Source organism: Lucilia cuprina, chromosome 6 (genome assembly GCF_022045245.1).
Source record: "Lucilia cuprina isolate Lc7/37 chromosome 6, ASM2204524v1, whole genome shotgun sequence".
NCBI classification, from domain to species: domain Eukaryota; kingdom Metazoa; phylum Arthropoda; class Insecta; order Diptera; family Calliphoridae; genus Lucilia; species Lucilia cuprina.
In genome coordinates this window covers 8,135,030-8,157,541 of record NC_060954.1, presented here as the reverse complement: position 1 = coordinate 8,157,541, position 22,512 = coordinate 8,135,030, and the positions used below count along the sequence as shown (strand labels likewise).

The 22,512-nt window shown below is 35.3% G+C and overlaps 5 protein-coding genes across 7 annotated transcripts in view; 3 read left to right on the top strand and 2 right to left on the bottom strand.

The window, feature by feature from the left end:
• Positions 1–4,104, top strand: part of LOC111690132 (spondin-1) — a 6,934-nt gene extending 2,830 nt beyond the window's left edge. For both annotated transcript variants that reach the window (XM_046953728.1, XM_023452587.2), the window contains 6 exons: positions 508–680; positions 745–1,331; positions 1,391–1,645; positions 2,220–2,391; positions 2,458–2,825; positions 2,891–4,104. In XM_046953728.1, the coding sequence (XP_046809684.1) occupies positions 512–680; positions 745–1,331; positions 1,391–1,645; positions 2,220–2,391; positions 2,458–2,825; positions 2,891–3,985 (2,646 nt within the window). In that variant the 5' untranslated portion in view covers positions 508–511 and the 3' untranslated portion in view covers positions 3,986–4,104. The remainder of the gene's footprint in view (positions 1–507; positions 681–744; positions 1,332–1,390; positions 1,646–2,219; positions 2,392–2,457; positions 2,826–2,890) is intronic.
• Positions 4,105–6,186: 2,082 nt separating this feature from the next.
• LOC111690125 (spondin-1) lies at positions 6,187–9,686 on the top strand. Its single transcript, XM_023452581.2, has 7 exons — positions 6,187–6,410; positions 6,472–6,875; positions 6,935–7,147; positions 7,199–7,456; positions 7,516–7,681; positions 7,737–8,059; positions 8,572–9,686. Exons 1-7 carry the CDS (start codon positions 6,230–6,232, stop codon positions 9,550–9,552), a joined length of 2,526 nt encoding a protein of 841 aa, XP_023308349.2. The 5' UTR covers positions 6,187–6,229; the 3' UTR covers positions 9,553–9,686.
• Positions 9,687–10,043: 357 nt separating this feature from the next.
• Positions 10,044–14,166, top strand: LOC111690123 (spondin-1). The gene is made up of 6 exons (XM_023452579.2): positions 10,044–10,264; positions 11,038–11,429; positions 11,496–11,708; positions 11,773–12,027; positions 12,559–12,730; positions 12,798–14,166. Exons 1-6 carry the CDS (start codon positions 10,087–10,089, stop codon positions 14,000–14,002), a joined length of 2,415 nt encoding a protein of 804 aa, XP_023308347.2. The 5' UTR covers positions 10,044–10,086; the 3' UTR covers positions 14,003–14,166.
• A 726-nt stretch (positions 14,167–14,892) lies between these two features.
• On the bottom strand, positions 14,893–16,352 carry LOC111690122 (translation initiation factor IF-3, mitochondrial). Of its 2 annotated transcripts, XM_046953753.1 has the most exons (3): positions 16,189–16,352; positions 15,809–16,108; positions 14,893–15,740 (listed from the first exon to the last, which is right to left on the bottom strand). In XM_046953753.1, exons 1-3 carry the CDS (start codon positions 16,335–16,337, stop codon positions 15,362–15,364), a joined length of 828 nt encoding a protein of 275 aa, XP_046809709.1. In that variant the 5' UTR covers positions 16,338–16,352; the 3' UTR covers positions 14,893–15,361. The 2 variants fall into 2 exon arrangements, with proteins under 2 accessions (XP_046809709.1, XP_023308346.2); XM_023452578.2 differs by having other exon boundaries at positions 15,809–16,251.
• A 2,435-nt stretch (positions 16,353–18,787) lies between these two features.
• On the bottom strand, positions 18,788–21,921 carry LOC111690136 (protein HID1). Its single transcript, XM_023452591.2, has 2 exons — positions 20,403–21,921; positions 18,788–20,345 (listed from the first exon to the last, which is right to left on the bottom strand). Exons 1-2 carry the CDS (start codon positions 21,766–21,768, stop codon positions 19,003–19,005), a joined length of 2,709 nt encoding a protein of 902 aa, XP_023308359.2. The 5' UTR covers positions 21,769–21,921; the 3' UTR covers positions 18,788–19,002.
• Positions 21,922–22,512: the final 591 nt, after the last annotated feature.

Here is a 22,512-nt window from a genome sequence, read left to right as displayed (position 1 = left end):
TAGACTATAGACTAGACTATAGACTAGACTATAGACTAGACTATAGACTAGACTATAGACTAGACTATAGACTAGACTATAGACTAGACTATAGACTAGACTATGATCCAGACTATTGACAAGATTATAGTTAAGAAGACTACACTATAGCCTAGATTATTATCAAGACTATAGGTTAGACCCCACTGCAGACTGTAAGCCTGACTATATACTAAATTATTGACTAGACTATAGCCCAAATTTTAGTCACTTCAAACTACATATAGGTAGTGCCCTCACTCGTTTATAGTTTATTTAAATAAAATTTTAATTTTTGATTAACTGCGCCATACTATTCCTAGTATTTGCTATACTACATAGTTTATTATGAAATTGATAAGTGTTTGTTTTCATTCGAGACTAGCGGGCTTTTTAGTCAAGATCAAAATAGTATATTAATTAATTTTAATTACAACAAAAATCTCCTATTACTAGTAAGCAAATTTTTCATTTATACTATTTATACAGCAAAATGAATTGGTTGTCATTAGCCATTTCCATATCGGCTACTCTAAATATAGCGTTAGCTTGTAGTCGCGTGCCAACAGGTACAACTGCCGCCAAATCACCGGCCGATGAAAGTTATGTGGTCTCAGTGGCCGGAAATCCACAAACTTATATACCGGGTCAGAAATATAATGGTAAAGGGAAAAGATTGAAAGTTTTAAAACTTTTAAAAATTGATGTAATGTTTTTCTTTTGCAGTATCCATTATAGCCAACAATGATCAAACTTTTATTAGTTTCATGCTGGGTTTGGAATCTGAGTCGGGAGGTGGTTTTGAAGCGGTGGGTACATTTGAAATAGTCGATTTGGCCGAAACACGCTATAGTCCTCGCTGTGCAAATTTAGTGGAAAATACTAATACCAATATTAAGACTCGCATAGATGTGGTTTGGGTAGCTCCCGCAAATTCGAATATGGGTTGTGTACTCTTGAGAGCCACCATAGTTCAACATCGTGATGTTTGGTTTATGGATGATGGTTTCTTAACCAAAAGAATGTGTGAAGAAGAAGTGGATGATATTGATACCCAGCCCAGTATTACAGAGCCTTGTTGTGCCTGTTATGAGGCCAAATATGAATTAACCTTTGAGGGCAAATGGTCTAGACATACCCATCCCAAAGATTTTCCCGCTAATAGTTGGCAGACACGTTTCAGTGATATTATAGGAGCATCACATACTGTTGATTATCGTTTTTGGGAATATGGTAAAAACGCGAGTGAAGGTTTAAGAGAAGTAGCCGAACATGGTTCTACCAGGACTTTAGAAAGTGAACTGAAAGAAAAGGTTTGTTTTTTTTTCGGAAATATCTAAGATCAATGTTTTAATACCCTCTTGTTTCGTAGAGTGATCAAATACGTACTATTATCAAGGCTCGAGGTATTACATATCCCAATATAACGGGTAAGACATTTGCCGTTTTTCGTGTCGATTCAAAACATCATTTGATATCTTTGGTTTCAATGATTGATCCCTCACCCGATTGGATTGTGGGTGTTTCCGGGTTGGAATTATGTTTGCCAAATTGTACTTGGGTAGAGAAAAAGGTTCATAATCTCTATCCCTGGGATGCGGGAACAGATAGTGGACCTTCTTATACGGTAAGTGTTCAAAATATTTCAACGACAAAAAGAAAATCCATGAGAGAAAGATCTCTATATAAGAGAAAGATCAATCGCTTGTTCAGAATTTTCTCTACACTGATGGAAGATCCATCAGGATTTTCTCTATACTAGAGAAAAATCCATTGCTAGCTTAGATTTTTCTCTAAACTAGAGAAAGATCCATCGCTAGCTCAGGTTTTTCTCTAAACTACAGAGAGATCCATCGCTAGCACAGGATTTCTCTAAACTACAGAGAGATCCATCCCTAGCATAGGATTTTCTCTATACTAGTGAAAAGATCCATCGCTAGCTCACGGTTTTCTCTATACTAGAGAAAGATCCATCGCTAGCTCAGGGTTTTCTCTATACTAGAGAAAGATCCATCGCTAGCTCAGGGTTTTCTCTATACTAGAGAGAGAGATCCATCGCTAGCACAGGATTTTCTCTATACTAGTGAAAAGATCCATCGCTAGCTCAGGGATTTCTCTAACATTTCTCTATTCAAGAGAAAGATCTAACGCTCAAGCTCAAAAATCTCGCTTGGAAACTTATTGTTTTCTTTATTTTTTAGTCTGCCGATCAACCTCAATTACCACCCGATGTTATAAGGCGTATCAAACCCAATTTTCCCAATGATCCACGATCACCATTTTATGATCCCTCTGGCGCACCCATGAAACCTTTGGCAACATTGTACATAAATCGCCGACGTTTATACGAAAAGACCTGCGATAAGTCCGATGGTAAGTAAAAGCGACTGTGAGAACTAAAATCAAGAGACCCTTAACTTATCAGTAACTCATTTACAGATGAAGACGAACCGCCACAATGTGACACCACCGCTTGGTCTCGCTGGGATGAGTGTAGCGCTGAATGTGGTCCGGGCAAACAATATCGTACGAGAGAATTTAAAAATGCCGCCTTAGCTTGGCGTTTCAAATGTCGTACAAGTCTAAGGGAGGAGCAGGACTGTACCGGCAGTAAATGTAATACATTTGATGAGGAGGCAGCCGCTGCCATAGAAACGGAAAATTTGCAAGTGGGCCATACACCCGAAACACCAGAATGTGCCATATCCGATTGGGGTGAATGGTCTTCATGTTCGGTATCTTGTGGCATAGGCACAGAGAGGCGTACCAGACATTATTTAAATCCTCGAGCTAAGAAAAAGTGTCAGGTATGTTAAGGACCATATTAAAGGTTCAAAAATCATGTAAAGATTTTGATTCCCCTCTCTTACAGCAAGTCAGTCGTGTTAGATTGCAGGAGCAACGTAATTGCAAGGGAGTGGACTGTGGTGGCGATATTAATGGCAATGGCAACAAAAACAACGAGGAACATGAGACCCAGGTGGATGGCACCCGATCTCTGTTTGGCAATATAGATAATGAAATACGTTATCGTGATTTGGAGAGTTTAAGTCAAAAACTCGATGATTATATACCACCCGAATGTGGTGTTTCTCATTGGTCTGATTTCTCACCCTGTTTGGGTCCTTGCGGTGGAATTGGCACTAGTGAACGTCTACGTGTCGTCTGGAATAATGATGAAGTTTACGGAGTACGTAAACCCGATCATGACGACAATTTAGATCCTTGTCGTCATATTAAACGTAGGGAAGTGGTAAATTGCACTATACCCAGTTGTGATGCCATTGTGCCCTCACTGTGCTATGAAGATCTTAAGGTTAGTTCGTGTCGTGATAGTGATGTTACCAATTATTGGTTCTATGATCATATGAGCGATCAATGTGCCATTTTCTGGGCTGACAAATGTGATAAAAATCGCAATAAATTTCCGTCGAAAGAGGCGTGTGAGGAAACCTGTCGTCAGCCAAGACAAAAAATGGAATTGCAAAGTGAAAGTTTACAAGTGGCCCCCATCGATTGTTTAGTCTCCGATTGGGTAAGTCATGCCTGTAATGCCACTTGCGGCGATGGTGTACAAATCAAAACCCGCAAAGTTTTAAGATCGCCCAAATATGGTGGTAAACCTTGTCCCAAACATTTGGTGCGTTTGGAAAAATGTTATCAACGTTGTGAAGACATATATTCAGTGGATGGTTACAGTTCTGCCACTTATACCGGGGAACGTCGACGTAATACGGCCAAACATCATTTTAGGGCACAGGAGAAGGAAAAGAATGAATGTCGCTACTCCGAGTGGTCGGTTTGGACTCCCTGCACTGTGAGTTGTGGAGATAATTCGTATCGTCAAAAGACTCGTACTCTACTCAACACCGATTTGAGTTATAAGTGTAAGGATCGCGTAAGAATTGAAAAATGTTCAATGCTACCGTGTCTTTTGAATAGTAATGATGACACTGACAAGTGGTAAAGTTTCAATATGGAGATTATTTAGTAGTTTAGTAATTAGAAAAAAATTAATATGAAAATGTGTATTTGTATTAACTTAATCGTTTAATTAATAAAATATAATTAAAAAAATAAAAAAAACCAACTGTAGATCCAGTTATTTCACCTGGATCTACAGCTCAAGATCTTTTTTATAAGGTCGAGCAAGATTAACTGCTTAAGAGTTGCTTTGTAATCGAGTCACATTAGAATGAAAACTGAACTATAACTGTATGTAACAGAATTAGAACTGAACTATAACTGACCGTAACTGAACTAGAACTGAAGTAGAACTGAACTAGAACTGAACTAGAACTGAACTAGAACTGAACTAGAACTGAACTAGAACTGAACTAGAACTGAACTAGAACCGAACTAGGACTGAACTAGAACTGAACTGGAACTGAACTAGAACTGAACTAAAATTGAAATAGAACTTATGTAGAACTGAACTAGATATGAATTAGAACTGAACTAGAACTGACCTGACATGAACTAGAACTGAAATAGAACTTATGTAGAACTGAACTAGAACGGAACTAAAACTGAACTAGAACTGAACTAGTACTTAACTAGAACTGAACTAGAACTGAACTAGAACTGAACTAGTACTTAACTAGAACTGAACTAGAACTGAACTAGAACTGAACTAGAACTGAACTAGAACTGAACTAGAACTGAACTAGAACTGAACTAGAACTGAACTAGAACTGAACTGGAACTGAACTAGAACTGAACTAAAATTGAAATAGAACTTATGTAGAACTGAACTAGATATGAATTAGAACTGAACTAGAACTGACCTGACATGAACTAGAACTGAAATAGAACTTATGTAGAACTGAACTAGAACGGAACTAAAACTGAACTAGAACTGAACTAGTACTTAACTAGAACTGAACTAGAACTGAACTAGTACTTAACTAGAACTGAACTAGAACTGAACTAGAACTGAACTAGAACTGAACTAGAACTGAATTAGAACTGAACTAGAACTGAACTAGAACTGAACTAGAACTGAATTAGAACTGAACTAGAACTGAACTAGAACTAAACTAGAACTGAACTAGAACTGAACTAGAACTGAACTAGAACTAGAACTAAACTAGAACTAAACTAGAACTGAACTAGAACTAAACTAGAACTGAACTAGAACTAAACTAGAACTGAACTAGAACTGAACTAGAACTGAACTAGAACTGAACTAGAACTGAACTAGAACTAAACTAGAACTGAACTAGAAATGAACTAGAACTGAACTAGTTCTGAACTAGAACGGAACTAAAACTGAACTAGAACTAAATTATACCTGTACAGAACTAGAACTGAACTAGATCTAAAACTTAACTAAAACAAAAATATAAAAGAACCTGAACTCAGCTAGAACCGAACTAGAACTGATCTAGAACAAAAATATTACTGAGGTTTAAATACTTTTTAAACACAAAAAAAAATCTTAAAGATTTAGATTTGAGGTCATTGAACGTGACTTTAACTAAAATGAGAGAAACAATATGATTATAATTTGACTCACTGTCTCTCCTCTCCAGTAAAAAATTTGGAGCAATAAACTTTTTTCGTGACGCAGCATTAATTGAAGCGCGTGACAACTTTTCACTAGATCAATGAATAAATAAGTGGATGAATGAATGAATTGAATTTGAATTATTTAATGAATATGTACAGCATCAACAATACTATGACGGCGACAAGATTATATGCAGTAAAAGATGACGATTGACACAGTAAAACACACCCCATTTCCACACATAAAAGTTTCAACAAAATTCTTTAGTTTTTAGATGTCCAAAGCAGTGAACGGGCATTCAAAGCTACAGATAACAAAAGCCATTAGTTCTCAAGAAAGCTAATATGTTGTAGTCTTTCAATAAAGCTATATATTCACTATTGAACTCTTGTTGATTCTCTTTCTCTTATTGATCATGAGCTCTTTGTGTCTGTCACTGATATTTCTTATAGTAAATATACTACACACTCAATTAATTGATACGAGTGGAAGCAATTGTCAAAACAATTTAATTAGGGGGTAAAAATTCAAACAAATTAATGGGTTAAATGGCCGCTGCGCTAGACATGGAAGAAAATTAAGAAAGAAGAAAAACTGTGTCACAGTTTTCGCTTTCAAATCAATTATCAATATTGTAGATCAGTCTTTCTTGAGGCGAGTAACGTTAAGGATCGTTTAGCTAAACACTTCCGTGAAATAATGTTCAAAAGAATAATAGTATTTTTATGGGTTTTAATTTTATCAGAAATAAATTTAACTACTGCTGCCTGTTATCGTAAACCGCAAGGAGCTACCGGAGATCGTTCTCCCGTGGATGAAAACTATCAAATTCTAATAGATGGCAATCCTGCAACCTATATACCGGGTCAACAATATAATCGTAAAATACTGATTTTCTTTAATATATGACAATAAGGTTGTTTTAAATCCTTCCTCATTAGTTTCTCTTTCCAGTACGAATGGTTTGAAGTTTATTAGTTTTACATTACTGGTGGAGGCGGAAAATCCCTCACTGTTAGCCACCTCTCCAAATGGGGCAGATCAGGTTCTGGGTCGCTTTGAGATTATAGACAATGCAGAGACGCGCTTCAGCACTTTGTGTGAGAATATGATCGAGAGCAGTAATACGAATACCAAAAATCGTATTGATGTTGCTTGGATGGCTCCCACCGATGCCCAGAGTGGTTGTGTTCTATTTAAGGCGGCCATTTTACAACATCGTAATGTTTGGTTTATAGACGATGGTTTTCTAACCAAACGTTTATGTCCCGAAGAAATTGATGAAATCAATAGTCAAACGCCTCCAGTTAATCCCTGCTGTGCATGTGATGAGGCCAAATATGAGGTATATTTTAAAAGGAAAAGAAGACTCTCTTGTTAAAATTGCTCTTCTTATGAATTCAGATTACTTTGGAGCGTAAATGGATGCGCAACACCCATGCCAAGGATTTTCCATCGGAGGCTTGGCGCACTCGTCTGGGTGAGGTTATAGGTGCCTCGCATAGTTTGGATTTTCGTTTTTGGGAATATGGTGGTCGTGCCAGCCAGGGTCTTCAGGAATTAGGAGAACATGGTGCCACGAAAACTTTAGAAAATGAAATCAAGCAACATACCTCGGTAAGTGGTAAAGTATAAGGAAAAACTAACAAAACAAATTTCTTCTTTTAGACCGGCTATATACGCACGATAATCAAGGCCCCTGGTATTGCCTATCGGCCTAATGTTATTGGCAAAACTTTGGCCACCGTAAGAGTGGGACAAAATCATCATGTTATCTCTTTAGTATCAAAAATAGATCCTTCCCCTGATTGGATTTTAGGAGTGTCAGGCTTAGAGCTATGTTTAGCCAATTGCACCTGGATAGAGCAAAAAGTTTTAAATCTCTATCCCTGGGATATAGGCACCGATGCCGGACCCTCCTATATGGTAAATAAAATTTTCGAGAAAAAAACAAATACAAAAACATTTAAAACTTTCTTTTAAAGTCCCCCGATCAATCTCAACATCCTCCCGATGTTATAAGACGCATTACTTCTACATTTCCCAGTGATTACCGTTCACCGTTTTTCGATGAAACTGGAGCACCCATGAAACCTTTGGCCACTCTCACGGTCAAACGCAAACGGACCTATGAAAGGGAATGTGATTTTGGTGCGTAAACTAGAAACTAAAGAAATACCATATAAACAATTCTATATAAATTTAGAGCAAACTGGACCCTTGGAATGTTCCACCCACCCCTGGTCTAGCTGGACTGAGTGCAGCGCTAAATGTGGTGCTGGCACCCAATATCGTACCCGTGCTTATAAGGATCCCAGAGTAGCGGAAAGTTTTAATTGCAAAGTCGTTTTAAGACAAAATCAAAATTGTGTGGGTACTCAGTGTGGAATACAACAACCCGATTTACCGGGAGCAGAATGTGAACTCACGAATTGGTCGCAATGGTCGGAATGTTCGAAAAAGTGTGGCAAGGGATTTCAGACTCGGAACAGAGATTATAGTAATCCTTATGCTAAAGAGAATTGTCAGGTAAGAAGCATTATTTAAAGAGACCACTGTAGACATTAAGTCTATATTTAATTATAGACTAGACTATACTATAGACTAGACTATAGACTAGACTATAGACTAGACTATAGACTAGACTATAGACTAGACTATAGACTAGACTATAGACTAGACTATAGACTAGACTATAGACTAGACTACAGACTAGACTATAGACTAGACTATATAATAGACTATAGACTAGACTATAGACTAGACTATAGACTAGACTATAGACTAGACTATAGAATAGACTATAGACTAGACTATAGACTAGACTGTAGACTAGATTATAGACTAGACTATAGACTAGATTATAGACTAGACTATAGACTAGACTATAGACTAGTCTATAGTCTAGTCTATAGTCTAGACTAAAGACTAGACTATAGACTAAAGACTAGACTATAGACTAGACTATAAACTAGTCTACAGATTAGACATTAGAATAAAATAGTAGATCAATATTTCTATTAAATTTATTTCAATTTTAGGCTGGTGTTCCTGTAGATCTGCAGCAAACACGCTCCTGCAATGGCGAAAATTGTGGAGGCAGTATTTATAGCTCCGCCTATGATAGCAATAACAACAATATGTTGTTCGAGGAACCAGAACAAGAGCAAAATCCTTACCAACCCACAAAATTTGAGAGAAAACCCTTTAACACACCTAAACAACAGCGACCCAAATGGAAAGCTACGGAAATTGAAGAAGATCTAGAAACAAGTTATGGAGCTCCAGCATTTAACGCATTTGATCAAGATAATAGCAATTTCCGAAATCAAGTCTCAAGACCCGTTATACCTAACGAAAACGAGCAAGAAGAGTTTGTTGATGTCAACAATATTTATGGAAATGAAAAATTGGTGGGCGGTAAAAGTCGTCGTCCTTATGAGGAAGAACAAATAGAAAATACTAATATATTTGGTGAGTTAGGGGGCTCATTTTGGGGTGGTAACAAACGTTTGACAAACAGCAGAAACTCTAATTTAAAGCCTACCAAACAATATGGTTTGGAAACTAATAGACCCAAACCTAGGGAAGAGGATAGTTTCAATAATCGTGCTGATTTTGGCAATTCTGCTAATACTTTCACAAAGTTACGTGATCCTTATGGTTTTAAGACGATTGAGGACCAAGGGCAGGAAGAAGTGGAACAAGCTGATAGTTATTGTTTATATAAACCGGTAGGAAATCCGGATCCTTGCAACAAAAAACGTTTAATAGTCAAAAATTATTGGTTTTATGATGCTGAGGATGGGGATTGTAAACTATTTACCGCCGATAATTGTGATGAGAATAAAAATAAATTTTGGAGTATGGAAAGATGTTTAGAGGCTTGCTCACATGTGGGCATTAAGAGGAGTGAAGTGGAGGAGATGGATATGTACAATAATAGAGGAGGTTATGGCAATAGGGGTTTCGAAACCGGACAACAGCCACCCTATAGGCCAAGATGGAATTATAGAAAATAAGTAGTTTAAATATGGATGAAGTCTAAAGATTTTTAAAGAAAATTATTAAAAATTAAATTGATGAATCGATTCAACTAATTAAAATCATTTTTTTAATAAAATCAGTTGTTTTTCCATTAAAAATTTATTTAAAATTTACGATATTCGACAGTGGAACGAAGTCTTTTTAGAGAACTCGTTCGACTTACGAAAGAAGTTTCTTTAGGAATTATAAGTACCAACTATAGCGCTTTACTTTACAAACAATCTTTCTGAAAAAATACTTTCTTCCCTCAGCTAACCTTGAAAACGTCAGGCTGCGGATTGAGTAAGAATCAGCAAAAGCGATAAGAAATTATACAATATATTTGCAAATTCTCTTTAAACATTTCATCATAAACAAAAAAATACACAAGATTATACACGAAGAGAGAGAAGAGAGAGAGTGTGTCCAAACAATGTGTTGTTTTTTATATAAAATTTTTAATCTTGACTTAAATTTTTTAATGGAAATTTAGTTTTAAATAAACAATTCAACCATTAAGATCTGCGAAAATGAAGTGGTCGGAAATTTTATTCATTTTATTATTGACAATACCGGAAAATATACTTGCTCGTCGTTGCAGTCGCTATCCTTCGAATACTTTTACGCCCAAGTCACCAGTTGATGAAAATTTCGTTATATCTATAACGGGTAATGCTCAGACGTATATATTGGGTCAGAGTTATAATGGTAAGTGTGTTGAGTTTGTTGTTGTTGTTATCGAAAGCGGCCAGTTAAGCTAGACGCCTCGATGTCTGGTTGTAGCATAAAAATATTATACATGTTTTGATTTTTTTATGGTGGCATTGAACTTAAACTTGGATCTATATGAATGTTTAGTACGTTTAAAGCTAACTCTTACATATAACACCATTTCCTGAGAGAATTCAAGTGCAGATCTAGTACAGTTCTAGTTCAATTCTAGTTTAGTTCTAGTTCAGTTCTAGTTCAGTTCTAGTTCAGTTCTAGTTCAGTTCTAGTTCAGTTCTAGTTCAGTTCTAGTTCAGTTCTAGTTCAGTTCTAGTTCAGTTCTAGTTCAGTTCTAGTTCAGTTCTAGTTCAGTTCTAGTTCAGTTCTAGTTCAGTTCTAGTTCAGTTCTAGTTCAGTTCTAGTTCAGTTCTAGTTCAGTTCTAGTTCAGTTCTAGTTCTAGTCTTTATTGAGTTCTTTTTTAGTCATAATTCAGTTCCAGTACTATTGTGGAAATGGTGTACTATATACTATAATCCCACGGCAGTTTGTATTGGCAACAATCTGAAATACTTTTTATTATTGTTTGACTAATTTGGCTGATAAATGATTCGAAATCTTACTTAAAGGTTAATTATGGCGTTTAAGTGATAACAATTTTTTTATTTCTTAAAATGTAAACAACTTGGAAACATAAATATTTGCCGTTTTCCGTAAAATGATTCATGTGTTTTTTTTTTGTTTACTTCCCTAACAAATTGGAAATTTCTAATAGTTTCTTTAAACGCTTACAACGGTCGTCGTTTTATAAGCGCTAAACTGGTGTTGGAAAATGAAAATGGTGAAAAGCCTATCAATGGAGATTTAGGTCATTTAGAAGTGGTAGATCCGGTGGAGACACGTTATAGTCATCAGTGTATTAATATGGTGGAGAGTACTAATACCAATCCCAAAACTAGAATGGATTTTGTGTGGACTGCTCCTGTGGATGCCGGAAATGGTTGTGTTCTGATACGAGCCACAGTTTTGCAACACCGTGATGTTTGGTTTATGGATGATGGTGGTTTAACAAAACGTATATGCGAAGAGGTAGTCGATGATATGGAGAGTCAAAGGAAAGATTTAGACGAGAGGTTATGTTGTGCCTGTGATGAGGCACGTTATGAGGTAGGTTTCATTACTTAAACATTTGCCCCAAGTAAAGAAATCTTTTATGAATGTTTTATCTTAAAGATTACTTTCGAAGGTCTTTGGTCGCGCAATCTACATCCTAAAGATTATCCTGCTCGAGGTTGGCTAACCCGCTTTAGTGATATTTTGGGCGCTGCTCATACTTCTGATTATCGGTTTTGGGATAAAGGCAATTTGGCTTCGCCAGAAATGCAAGAATTTGCAGAGCATGGCTCTTCCCAGGGTTTGGAGAGAGAATTTAATAGGCATTTTAAGGTAAGTAGAGATTAATGCAAATATTTTATTAAATAATCACCAAGTTTTCTATTTATTTCAAAAGGATGGTAAAATACGAACTATTATTAAGTCCAGAGGTCCTGCCTTTCCCTATATAAATAGTCCTTCTGTGGCTTCGGTACGTGTCGATCCTTTACGTCATCAAATTTCAATTGCTTCGAAAATTATGCCTTCACCGGATTGGATTGTGGGCGTGCCAGGCTTGGAGCTATGTGCCAGCAACTGTACTTGGTTAGAAGAGAAGGTGATAAATTTATATCCTTGGGATATTGGCACCGATGCAGGGCCAACGTATACGGTAAGTGACAGAAAGCACAGTTCTGGCAGTTTAGTCTAGCTTAGTTGTTGTTAAGTTCTAGTTTAGTTCTATTTCAGTTCTAGTTCAGTTCTAGTTCTAGTTCAGTTCTAGTTCAGTTCTAGTTCAGTTCTAGTTCAGTTCTAGTTCAGTTCTAGTTCAGTTCTAGTTCAGTTCTAGTTCAGTTCTAGTTCTGTTCTAGTTCAGTTCTAGTTTAGTTCTAGTTCAGTTCTAGTTCAGTTCTAGTTCAGTTTTAGTTCAGTTTTAGTTCAGTTATAGTTCGGTTCTAGTTCAGTTATCGTTCAGTTATAGTTCAGTTCTAGTTCAGTTCTAGTTCAGTTCTAGTTCAGTTCTAGTTCAGTTCTAGTTCAGTTCTAGTTCAGTTCTAGTTCAGTTCTAGTTCAGTTCTAGTTCAGTTCTAGTTCAGTTATAGTTCAGTTATAGTTCAGTTCTACTTCTAGTTCAGTTGTAGTTCAGTTCTAGTTTAGTTCTACTTCAGTTCCATGTCTGTTCTAAACATAAACTATTATTTAGTCTCCCGATCAGCCACAATTTCCCCCTGATGTTATAAGACGTATGAGCTCTGAGTATCCCCCAGATCCACGTTCACCTTTTTTTGATGAAACTCACGCGCCCATGAAGCCCTTAGCTACCTTAACCATTAAAAGGCAACGACTTTACGAAAGGAAGTGTGAAGATGAAGATTGTATGTAAAATAATACATATATCCAAAATTCAAACCCTCCAACTTATTTCTAATCTTTATCCTGTAGCCAACAATCCCGAAGAAAGACCTAGAGAATGTTACACCCATCCTTGGTCTGCCTGGAGTGAATGTACAGCAGAATGTGGAGAAGGTCATCAATATCGTACACGGGTCTATAAACAAGCCGATGTAGCTAAAATCTATAATTGTGATTCAATGGTGAGAAGGAGACAAGATCGTCCTTGTCAGGGTCAGAAATGTTCGGGTATGGAGGCTGCATTTGGGTATCCACCATACGAAACGAATCAATGGTCGGAGGTGGAAGATGGAGAAGTAATCTTTGATTCTGTTTTGCCACAAATGCCGGTTAAATCGGCTAAAACAAAGGCTGAATGTATGCTGGGCAATTGGTCGCCATGGTCTGAGTGTAGTGTTTCCTGCGGTGAAGGTGTGAGAGAAAGGACAAGGGAATATGTAAATCCTTATAATGAAAGGGAGTGTCAAGAAGTATTCTTCTTTAAGTTAAAAGAATATAAAAAATGTCAAGGTCCCAGTTGTTTGGGTCCTCTCAATAACAATGAAGATGATGAAGAAGAAAATTTAGAGTTTGACACTAATTCCCAGCAATATAACAACGGATTTCGATTGGCACATAAACCTTATGAACCATTTGATACAAAACCAGAATTTACAGGACGAAGGGGTTCAAACAATCAGTTTAGACCTCAACAATATTTGACACATTCTCGGCAACCTATTGATCCTGAAGAAGAAATTGAGGAAGAACAACAGCCACAATATAATTTCGAAACGGAAGATTTAAAGCAGGAAACAACTGAAGAAACATATCCCAACAAACCTATAAGAAACTATGCAAATTCCAGACTAAAAGATTCAAACAATCTACATCCCACCTATCAGAAAATAAGCCAAATACAACATAGCAATAACCCCTATGGCCAAAGCCTCTTTAAACCACCACCCGAATATTGTTATCAACCTTTAAATATAATTCGCGGTTGTATAGATCAGCGTGTCGTTGGAAATTTCTGGTTCTACAACTACTGTACGGATGAGTGTATGCTTTTTGCCACCGATATTTGTGATAATAATCGCAATAAATTTCTCTCGTTGGAAAAATGCGAAGAGCATTGTGCCACTCCAATGAGAAGAGCTGAGAGATTTTTACGCTACAAACAAGCAGAAGGATGTAGTCGGGGAGTGCCACTACAAAATGTGCGCGATTTTAAAAAGAGAAGAGAATATGTTTAATTTTGTTTTGGGCACTTTATCAGTTTTAGTTTAAGTTTTATTAGAATTATATATGTATGTATGGATGTTTTTTGATAACGAGTGTAGTTTAGTAATTAAGTTAAAAAGTAAATTATTTAAAATAAAAATATATGTTTTATTGGCTATTTTTGTTAAAGTTAAAATTCAATTTGAATTTATTTCAGTTCATGTTAATATCAGTTCAATTGTTGTTCAGTTTTAGTTATAGTTCAGTTCTAGTTCAGTTCTAGTTCAGTTCTAGTTTAGTTCTAGTTCAGTTCTAGTTCAGTTCTAGTTCAGTTCTAGTTCAGTTCTAGTTCAGTTCTAGTTCAGTTCTAGTTCAGTTCTAGTTCAGTTCTAGTTCAGTTCTAGTTCAGTTCTAGTTCAGTTCTAGTACAGTTCTAGTTCAGAAGGGTTCAGTTCTAGTTCAGTTCTATTTCAGTTCTAGTTCAGTTCAGTTCTAGTTCAGTTTAGATCAACTAAATTTTTAGGATTTTTTGTAAAATAAGGACTTTTACTTAAAATTGGATTTTTAGTAAAAAATTTTGAAGGTTTTTGAGATTACTTTTTTAAGAAAAGCTTAATGTATACAAAAAATGTATTTAAGATGCTTAAATAAGGATCAAGGATTGTAAAACCTTTTTAAAGTCCTTAATATTGGATTTTAAATTTTTTACTCAAACACGAAAAATATTAAATTTTCTATTTCTACGATTTTCTTACCTTCTCTCACATATGAAATTACTGCAATAATTTTAAAGGAATCTTGAATTTTGATCAACTGGTCTGAAAAATGTATCTTGTTATTTTGAATTTTGATTTTACCACAAAGGAATCTTGATTGAATTCTTGAGTTTTTTTTTTCAGTATTTGAAGAGCAGTCGTCATCATTTAACTATCAGTCGTTTAATATTTTATTTGCAAATTAGAAAAGGGAAACTATAATCTTAAATTATTACAATAAAAACAAAAAATTAAAAAAACATAACAAAATGAAATAGATCAAAAGAATTACTAACATGTTTTTTTTTAAATATATTTCACAACAATAATCGCGCTGCCGTAGAAATTTCAATTTGAGCCATAGTTTTTATCGTTCAATATTTGCGCGTCCACCTGCCTTTCTTTCACAGTTTCCTTTTCAAGATAATTCCACCAAAATATATACTTCATAGTTATAAAACATATACTAAGAAAAGTTAAAGCCAAAGGTCCTTTATAGGTGTGTGACATTGAAGTTGTTGAGGATGCCGATGAAGACAGAAGACGTTCATCATTGAGATTTTGTGTGGATAAGCGTGAATAGCAACGTATCGAGGTATTGGTGAGAGTGTTCGAAATAAAGTGGTCTACTGCAAGTCATTGACTTTTGACATCAGCTTTTACATTGGTGTCGGGTGCTACAGGTAATATATTAAACTTGACTATATTGCCTTTAGTGCGCTTTTGCACTATTTTGCCGATAATTTGTGGAGTTTTTATGGATTCTTCTATGGTCTTAAAGATTTTCTCACAATTGGCCATATCTTGCTGGGAGTTACCTTGTATTAAAATACGTACTTCATGCTGTTTATTCAACCATTTAGAGATGTTTTTCAAACGTGAAGCTAAATCATGTTCAGCTATGCGTGAGCCAATATTTAAAGACTTTTCTGATTTCTTGCCAGCTGTTTTATCGGCAGCCGATGAAGATTTATCGGACAATTCAGATTGCAACATTTCGGCAGCTGTTAAAAGTCTATAGAACAAAGAAAAATCTATTAATACCCATCGGTCTATTACAATTTCCGCCTTCACTTTACTTACTTATAGACCGGCCTTTGTGTTTTTGCATCCATATCCTGTACCTTTACCAAATGCATTGAACGTCTTTTGGCCAAACTTTGTGCCTCCTCCAAAGCTGTTACTGTCATATTTTGATTCTGTATTAAGGTTATCTTCATGGACTCTTTGTGTTTCTTTTGTGCATTGGCTGTTGTACCATTTTCTTGTGTGGTATTTGGATTTTGCTTGTGAGGATTTAGTAAAAAACTGGAAGTTTTAAAACCATTTTTCTGCAACTGTTGCTTTTGTTGTGAGCAAGCATTAAGTAATTGTTTTTGCCAGCTAAATTTTAAAGAATTTCGAAGCAAAAATGCCATTTTTAGGAATATTTTATAAAATTTATAAAAATTTTGACGATTTACTTTGTAATTATGCGCGAATTTTCTTCGGCGTTCGTTTTTTCATTTAACAGCTGTTTTGAGTCGTTTTTTGGCAAATAACTCTGGAGATGCCAGACTGCGTAGTTAATGTTTGTAAACAAAAGAGAAATAGAAAAAAAGTAACAGTTCATATGAGAAACGTTGCCAACTACAAAAAAATAAAATCACTGCACTAAATTTAAAATTATAAAATAAAATCTTCATAGAAAGTTTAAAAGAAAATTTAGATGAAGAAACATTAAAACATTGTCCAGGTGCAGATACAAGCTAAATGTAACGACGGGCTTATAAGTTATATGGTGAAAAACACTAAAACTATTTCTATCCAATGTCTATTAAGTTTCACTTTTAAAAATTAAACTTTGCAATTGGACAGCAAAAAATCGAAATTTTGTTAAAAAGTTGGTTCAACTGAAATAAAGAAAACAGCTGTTTATGTCAAAAATTAAATTTTTCATTACTGATTAATTTTTTTTAATAAAAAACCTTATTTTTCTAAAAACTGTGTATTTTTGATAAAATATTTTAATTTTCTCAAAAAATTACCGATTTTACTAAAAAAAAGTTTTTTAAGTTATACATTAGATTTCAACAAAAATATACAAAAATATATTTCACTAGAATCCAATTTTTACTAAAATCAAATTTTCAAAATGGAAGAACACCATATTGAATTTCACCAAAATCAGAATTCAACTTCAAAACTGTACTTGAACTGAGCTAGAACTGTATTAGAACTGAATCAGAACTGAACTAGAGCTTGACATGGAAACTGAACTGGACTAATCTTGAACTGCACAACAACTGACCTAAATATTGAATTAAAACTGAAATGAACTGTAGTATGACTAAGCTAGAATTGAAATATTGAAAACTGAAATAGAACATTCTAGATGTATAGTAAGACTGAGCTAGAGTTGAAACAGAAGTATACTAGAACTAAACTAAATATGTAGTATATTACTAGAACTGAACAATAACTGCACTAAAACAGGTTGCAAATTCTGGCATTCGATATCGATCGAAACCTCAATAGAATTAAAAAAAAATTATTAGAAATTTCGTTAGCATTCGAATACCAGAAATTGGCCTCACAACTGTAAATAAAGAAGAACTAAATTAAAACAGAAGTGGATAAAATAAAAATAACATAAAACGTTATAAATTTGTTTATTCTTTATTTTTATGCTTTTCTTATTGGAAAATTACCTTAACAAAGATATTCAACCTAGAAATAAATTGACTTTTTACCAACACTAATCATCATATACACCAACAGCTGTTGTTTATTTACATACAAGTGAAAACAAAACAGAAAAATAAACACATTATTAGAGTTGCCACACCAAACAATACTAATGTGTAGTTGCCCATAAGAAAAATAACCAAAATCATTATTTATTTGACATTTGTTGTATATTTTTAGATATATTTTGCATTTATTTTATATAGTTTATTTTTATTTTGTAACATAATACAATAATTATTTATTTGCTTAGTTTGGAATATAGATTTTTGTTTAACTTTACTTTTATAATTAAAATAAATACTTTCTTTATGTTAAAAATAACGGTAATAAGTAGTTTTTTGTTTTTCAGAAATAAATTGCACTTAAACTTAAATACACACAAAAAAAGCTAAAAAAAATGTTTAAATATTACATTAAAAACTAGCAGTTTGTTGAATAAATAAATGTATTTAAAGAGTTGTTGTTTATACACCCGTGTTTTTCTTTTTCTTTATGAAGATAGAGTGGTGAGGAGGGGAACAAACATATATTTTAGTTATTGACAGATAACTAATTTGATTGAATTTTCATGTTAAGTGTATATGCCATGTAAAGCGATAAGAGAGTTATTAGAAAAAAATTGGTCTTTTGTTATTTTTTATTAATTTAAAATGGAAAGCCGTAGAATAGTTTTGAGCGGTTCGTGTTTATGAAAAACGTTATCAATTAGGAGTAGGTTGTAGTGAGAGGATGAGCGACAGTGTTTAGCTTGGAATGTTGTATACGATGACTACGTTTTCTTTATATTTTAGAAAGGACATTTTGATTATTTACAAAAAAGCATTAAATTGTTTTGTATTATAGGCTTCCAATTCATAATAAGAGAAGAATAGGATCTTAAACTTGAATGGAACAGAACTAGGACTTAGTTAGCACTGATCTAGATCTAAGCTAGAACTGAACTAGAACAGACTAGAACTGAACTAGAACTGGACTAGAACTGAACTTGAACTGAACTAGAACCGAACTAGAACTAGAACTGAACTAGAACTGAATTAGAACTGGACTAGAACTGAACTAGAACTGAACTAGAACTGAACTAGAACTGAACTAGAACTGAACTAGAACTGAACTAGAACTGAACTAGAACTGAACTAGAACTGAACTAGAACTGAACTAGAACTGAACTAGAACTGAACTAGAACTGAACTAGAACCGAACTAGAACTGAACTAGAACTGAACTAGAACTGAACTAGAACTGAACTAGAACTGAACTAGAACTGAACTAGAACTGAACTAGAACTGAACTAGAACTGAACTAGAACTGAACTAGAACTGAACTAGAACTGAGCTAGAACAAAACTAGAACTGAACTAGAACCGAACAAGAACTGAACCAGAACTAATCTAGAACTGAACTAAAATTGAAATAGAACCGAACGATTTATTTCTTTAATTTCCCAGCAGAAGAAATCTAGTTTAATGCTATTCTTTTTGTTTATGTGTAGTTTATCGTCGTTTATATATAGATATCGCTTACCTCCTAAACTATTCTTGTTATTCAACATTTAGACTCTTTGGATTTCAAATAATTTCACTTCTGTATCATACCATATGGCGGGCTCCACGTTACGCAAATATATCACACCCCATATATAGGTACGGAACCAGGCGGTGGTGCCAGCATTTGCCTGATACTTGCGTATGAGTATTGGATGAGGTACGGGCAGTAGACCCACTAGAGTGCCATGTTGTAAAAATTTCAAAATTTCCGATTCATCGGTGAGACCCTTATCGATGCAGATTTTCTCTACTTGCGGTACGAGGACCTGCAGCAAACGCATAATGGTTTGTAAGGGTAATTTCGAGCGCCAAGATACAATCCATTCAGGAGTAGGAGTCCATACTTCTGTCGAAGGTTGATGTACCATACGTATGCTGCCACGATGAGCCACTGAAAGGCGACTAAAGGGTGATTTTTCGTCGGCGTTCTCCACATGACCATTGGGACTGACAGTTCTAGATTCTGAAGGAGATCTTTCGTTAATTTTATCAAAACGTACAATGTCAGAGGTGCCATCTATGGTGGGTGTTTGATCTACCGAACCTGGATGAGCCTGCTCACGCTCAGTCATTTGATTAATACCCGGTGTATCGGGTAGTGAGGCTTTTAAAGTACCCGGTTCTGCGGGCAAAGCGGGAAAAGCACCCTCCATTTGCTGTTCTCCTTGTTGAGTATGTGACTCTGTCTCCGATTCCTCGACTAAGCTTAAATTAGGCTCTTCATTGTTAGTCCTTTTAGCACATACTTTCTTTATTTCCTCCTCATCTTCTTCGTCAATATCATCTTCATCCTCCTCCTCATCTTCGACACTATGCGGCAAAGGAGAATTGAAATTTTGCACCACTGTTGTTAACCTCTTTTGCCTAACTGGAGGTAAATTAAATTTACCCACTTTACGTCCACTTAAACACTTAGATATCCCCGCCATGTCGGAGGGTAAATTGGCCATAGCATGGAAAACATGCCGCTTACGTATAATCGTATAAACCAAGTTGGAATTGCCATCAAATTGGTATTGTATGATGTTATTAAAGATTTCCAATAAAAAGAATACCAAATGATGATTACTGGGGGCGGATAGCAGAAACCAGGGAGTACTAAAGGCCTCTAGTAAATGCAATAGTTTAACACTGGCCACCATGGATAAAGTCTTCAAATAAGGAGAAACATTAACCAGAATGGTAAGCAAACAGTCAAATAAAGGCTGTAGTCTTTGATGTCCGGTGGCGATGATTTTGTGGAATACAGTAATCAAAAGATCAGCATGAGTACCGGTAAAAACGGGTATATCCATGGGCACGGTGGCGGTATAGGGTTTATTCAGACGCACACCAAAATTACGTTCCCCTAGGAATGAAAACAAGTTTAACATTTAGTTTATGGGTAAAGAATTAATTAACCTACCGGATAATAACAAAAGAATAAACACTCCTATATGCATGAGACCCACTTTTGACTGATCTGCTCTTGAATAATTTAAATGATAAAGAATTGGTATCAATATATCCAAAACATCTGAACTTTTCAAAACAAAATACAAGAATTTCTTATTGTAATCGCAAATTTTCCAAAACAATATCAAAAGTTCCTGATGACAATGCAAACGTTTGGTGGAATTGGGTAAATAGTTTTGCACCAAAGGATTATTAAGCAAACGTGTAATGCCCTTTAAAATAAAATGAAAATCCTCATCGCGATGAACTCTAGAGAGATAATTGATAAAAAGATTATCACCACAAACATCATCGTAAGCAGTGGGAGCTAAAGCGGCGGAACTGCCTCCTTTAACATGTCTTTGCAGTTCCAATTGATGCTGCTGCAATTGCTGTTGCTGCATAATCATGTCATGATCTAAAGTAACTATTAAAATTTGCAAACAAGCCTCCACTAAAGGTTCCGTGGTGTCAGTAAAGAGTAGATGATTGTAGGGCACACCAAAACCTACGGGATCATAGCTGCATACGGAATTCAAAAAAGAAGTAAACAAGGGCAAGGCATGGCGATTATCGGCCGAAGTAAAATAAGCTATCCATTTATTGGGTTCCTCTGTGGGCTGCGGTGTACGATACATGGGCTCCGAGAAACAGGTGAGAAGTAATTTTAACAATTCCGTGCGCCTACGCTCCATATGAGCATTTTTGGGTGGTGAGTGGGCAAAACCTACACCCGCCTCCCATATATATTCACAGCTATCAATATTGGCCAATTCCTCCGCCTTATCGGGGCCAGGACGGCGGGTGGCAGTCACCGTAAAGTCTGGACAAAATAACAAATCACAAACAGCATTTAACAAAGATTGAGCCAAGGGCACAGTATGATTTTGTGCTGCCAAATATTCACGTTCAGCATCATCCACCTCCCCACCACCCACCGTGGGCTTTTGTTGTGGCTTGTCTTGGCTAGCAGGCAAACTGCTCCAGAAAAAATGACGCCATTTATCATCTTCAAATATATAGGGCAATATGCGTATCAGCAAACGTACACAATTTAAAACACATTGCTGTTCGGCTTGGGTACGACAACTACTATCTACCGCCTCCGCAAGTTTCTCCACAGCCTTATAACATAAGGTGGCCAAATTGGCAGGATTTTCATTGCGTATATTACGTATCTCGGCTGCCGTAACCAAGGCGAATACATCCTCCAGCGATGTTTGATGACCCGACCAAAATTGATCCCAAAATGGGTCATCAGCATCGATCTTTTGATGTTTTTGCGTCAATTGGACAATGGCTTTGCGAAAGTTTAACTTTGAATCAGTATTGCCCATATTGTAGCAAATTTCTTTATATAAATCACACTTTTTAAATGATTTTTTTAACTTTCTATTTTCACTTAACTACAATAATGAGATTTCTTTTATTTTTTTAACTGAAATTAAAGATATTTTTGTTATTTTTCACAATTTTCTAGCTATTTTAAACAAAAACACGTACTAGCAAGAAAAATTTTCTTTCACACATAATTTTTTCTACCACTACTTCACTTTTTCTTGTTTTTGTCAATTTCTGGCTCTTGCTGTCATTCATATTCTCTATTTTTGTTATAACTCAGGTATGGAAAACTGAAATTTTGTAATACTATTAAAATAGTAATAGCACTTTGTTGGAATAACAATAAAATATAAATATATCAGAAAATGGACTTGACAAATATACAAGTCATATATACAACATTATAGACTAGACTATAATCTTGTCTTTACCTAGACTAGACTATAAATTATAATAAAGTATATTAGACTATAGACTGGAATTCAAGCTAAACTGTAACCTAGACTACAAGCTAAACTTTTGACTAGATTATTGACTAGACTATAGACTAGACTATAGACTAGACTATAGACTAGACTATAGACTAGACTATAGACTAGACTATAGACTAGACTATAGACTAGACTATAGACTAGACTATAGACTAGACTATAGACTAGACTATAGACTAGACTATAGACTAGACTATAGACTAGACTATAGACTAGACTATAGACTAGACTATAGACTAGACTAAAGAC

What these genes read in the sequence shown, in the direction of transcription:
- LOC111690125 (XM_023452581.2), top strand. Translation starts at nt 6,230, where the DNA reads ATGTTCAAAAGAATAATAGTATTTTTATGGGTTTTAATTTTATCAGAA. An exon ending in GTGATGAGGCCAAATATGAG is followed by an intron (nt 6,876 to 6,934) that starts GTATATTTTAAA and finishes TTATGAATTCAG; the next exon opens with ATTACTTTGGAGCGTAAATG. An exon ending in TGAAAGGGAATGTGATTTTG is followed by an intron (nt 7,682 to 7,736) that starts GTGCGTAAACTA and finishes ATATAAATTTAG; the next exon opens with AGCAAACTGGACCCTTGGAA.
- LOC111690123 (XM_023452579.2), top strand. Translation starts at nt 10,087, where the DNA reads ATGAAGTGGTCGGAAATTTTATTCATTTTATTATTGACAATACCGGAA. An exon ending in GTGATGAGGCACGTTATGAG is followed by an intron (nt 11,430 to 11,495) that starts GTAGGTTTCATT and finishes TTTATCTTAAAG; the next exon opens with ATTACTTTCGAAGGTCTTTG. An exon ending in ATGCAGGGCCAACGTATACG is followed by an intron (nt 12,028 to 12,558) that starts GTAAGTGACAGA and finishes ACTATTATTTAG; the next exon opens with TCTCCCGATCAGCCACAATT.
- LOC111690122 (XM_046953753.1), bottom strand. Translation starts at nt 16,337, where the DNA reads ATGAACTGTTACTTTTTTTCTATTTCTCTTTTGTTTACAAACATTAAC. An exon ending in AATTCGCGCATAATTACAAA is followed by an intron (nt 16,109 to 16,188) that starts GTAAATCGTCAA and finishes TTTAAAATTTAG; the next exon opens with CTGGCAAAAACAATTACTTA. An exon ending in ACACAAAGGCCGGTCTATAA is followed by an intron (nt 15,741 to 15,808) that starts GTAAGTAAAGTG and finishes TTTGTTCTATAG; the next exon opens with ACTTTTAACAGCTGCCGAAA.
- LOC111690136 (XM_023452591.2), bottom strand. Translation starts at nt 21,768, where the DNA reads ATGGGCAATACTGATTCAAAGTTAAACTTTCGCAAAGCCATTGTCCAA. An exon ending in TATTCTTTTGTTATTATCCG is followed by an intron (nt 20,346 to 20,402) that starts GTAGGTTAATTA and finishes TTTCATTCCTAG; the next exon opens with GGGAACGTAATTTTGGTGTG.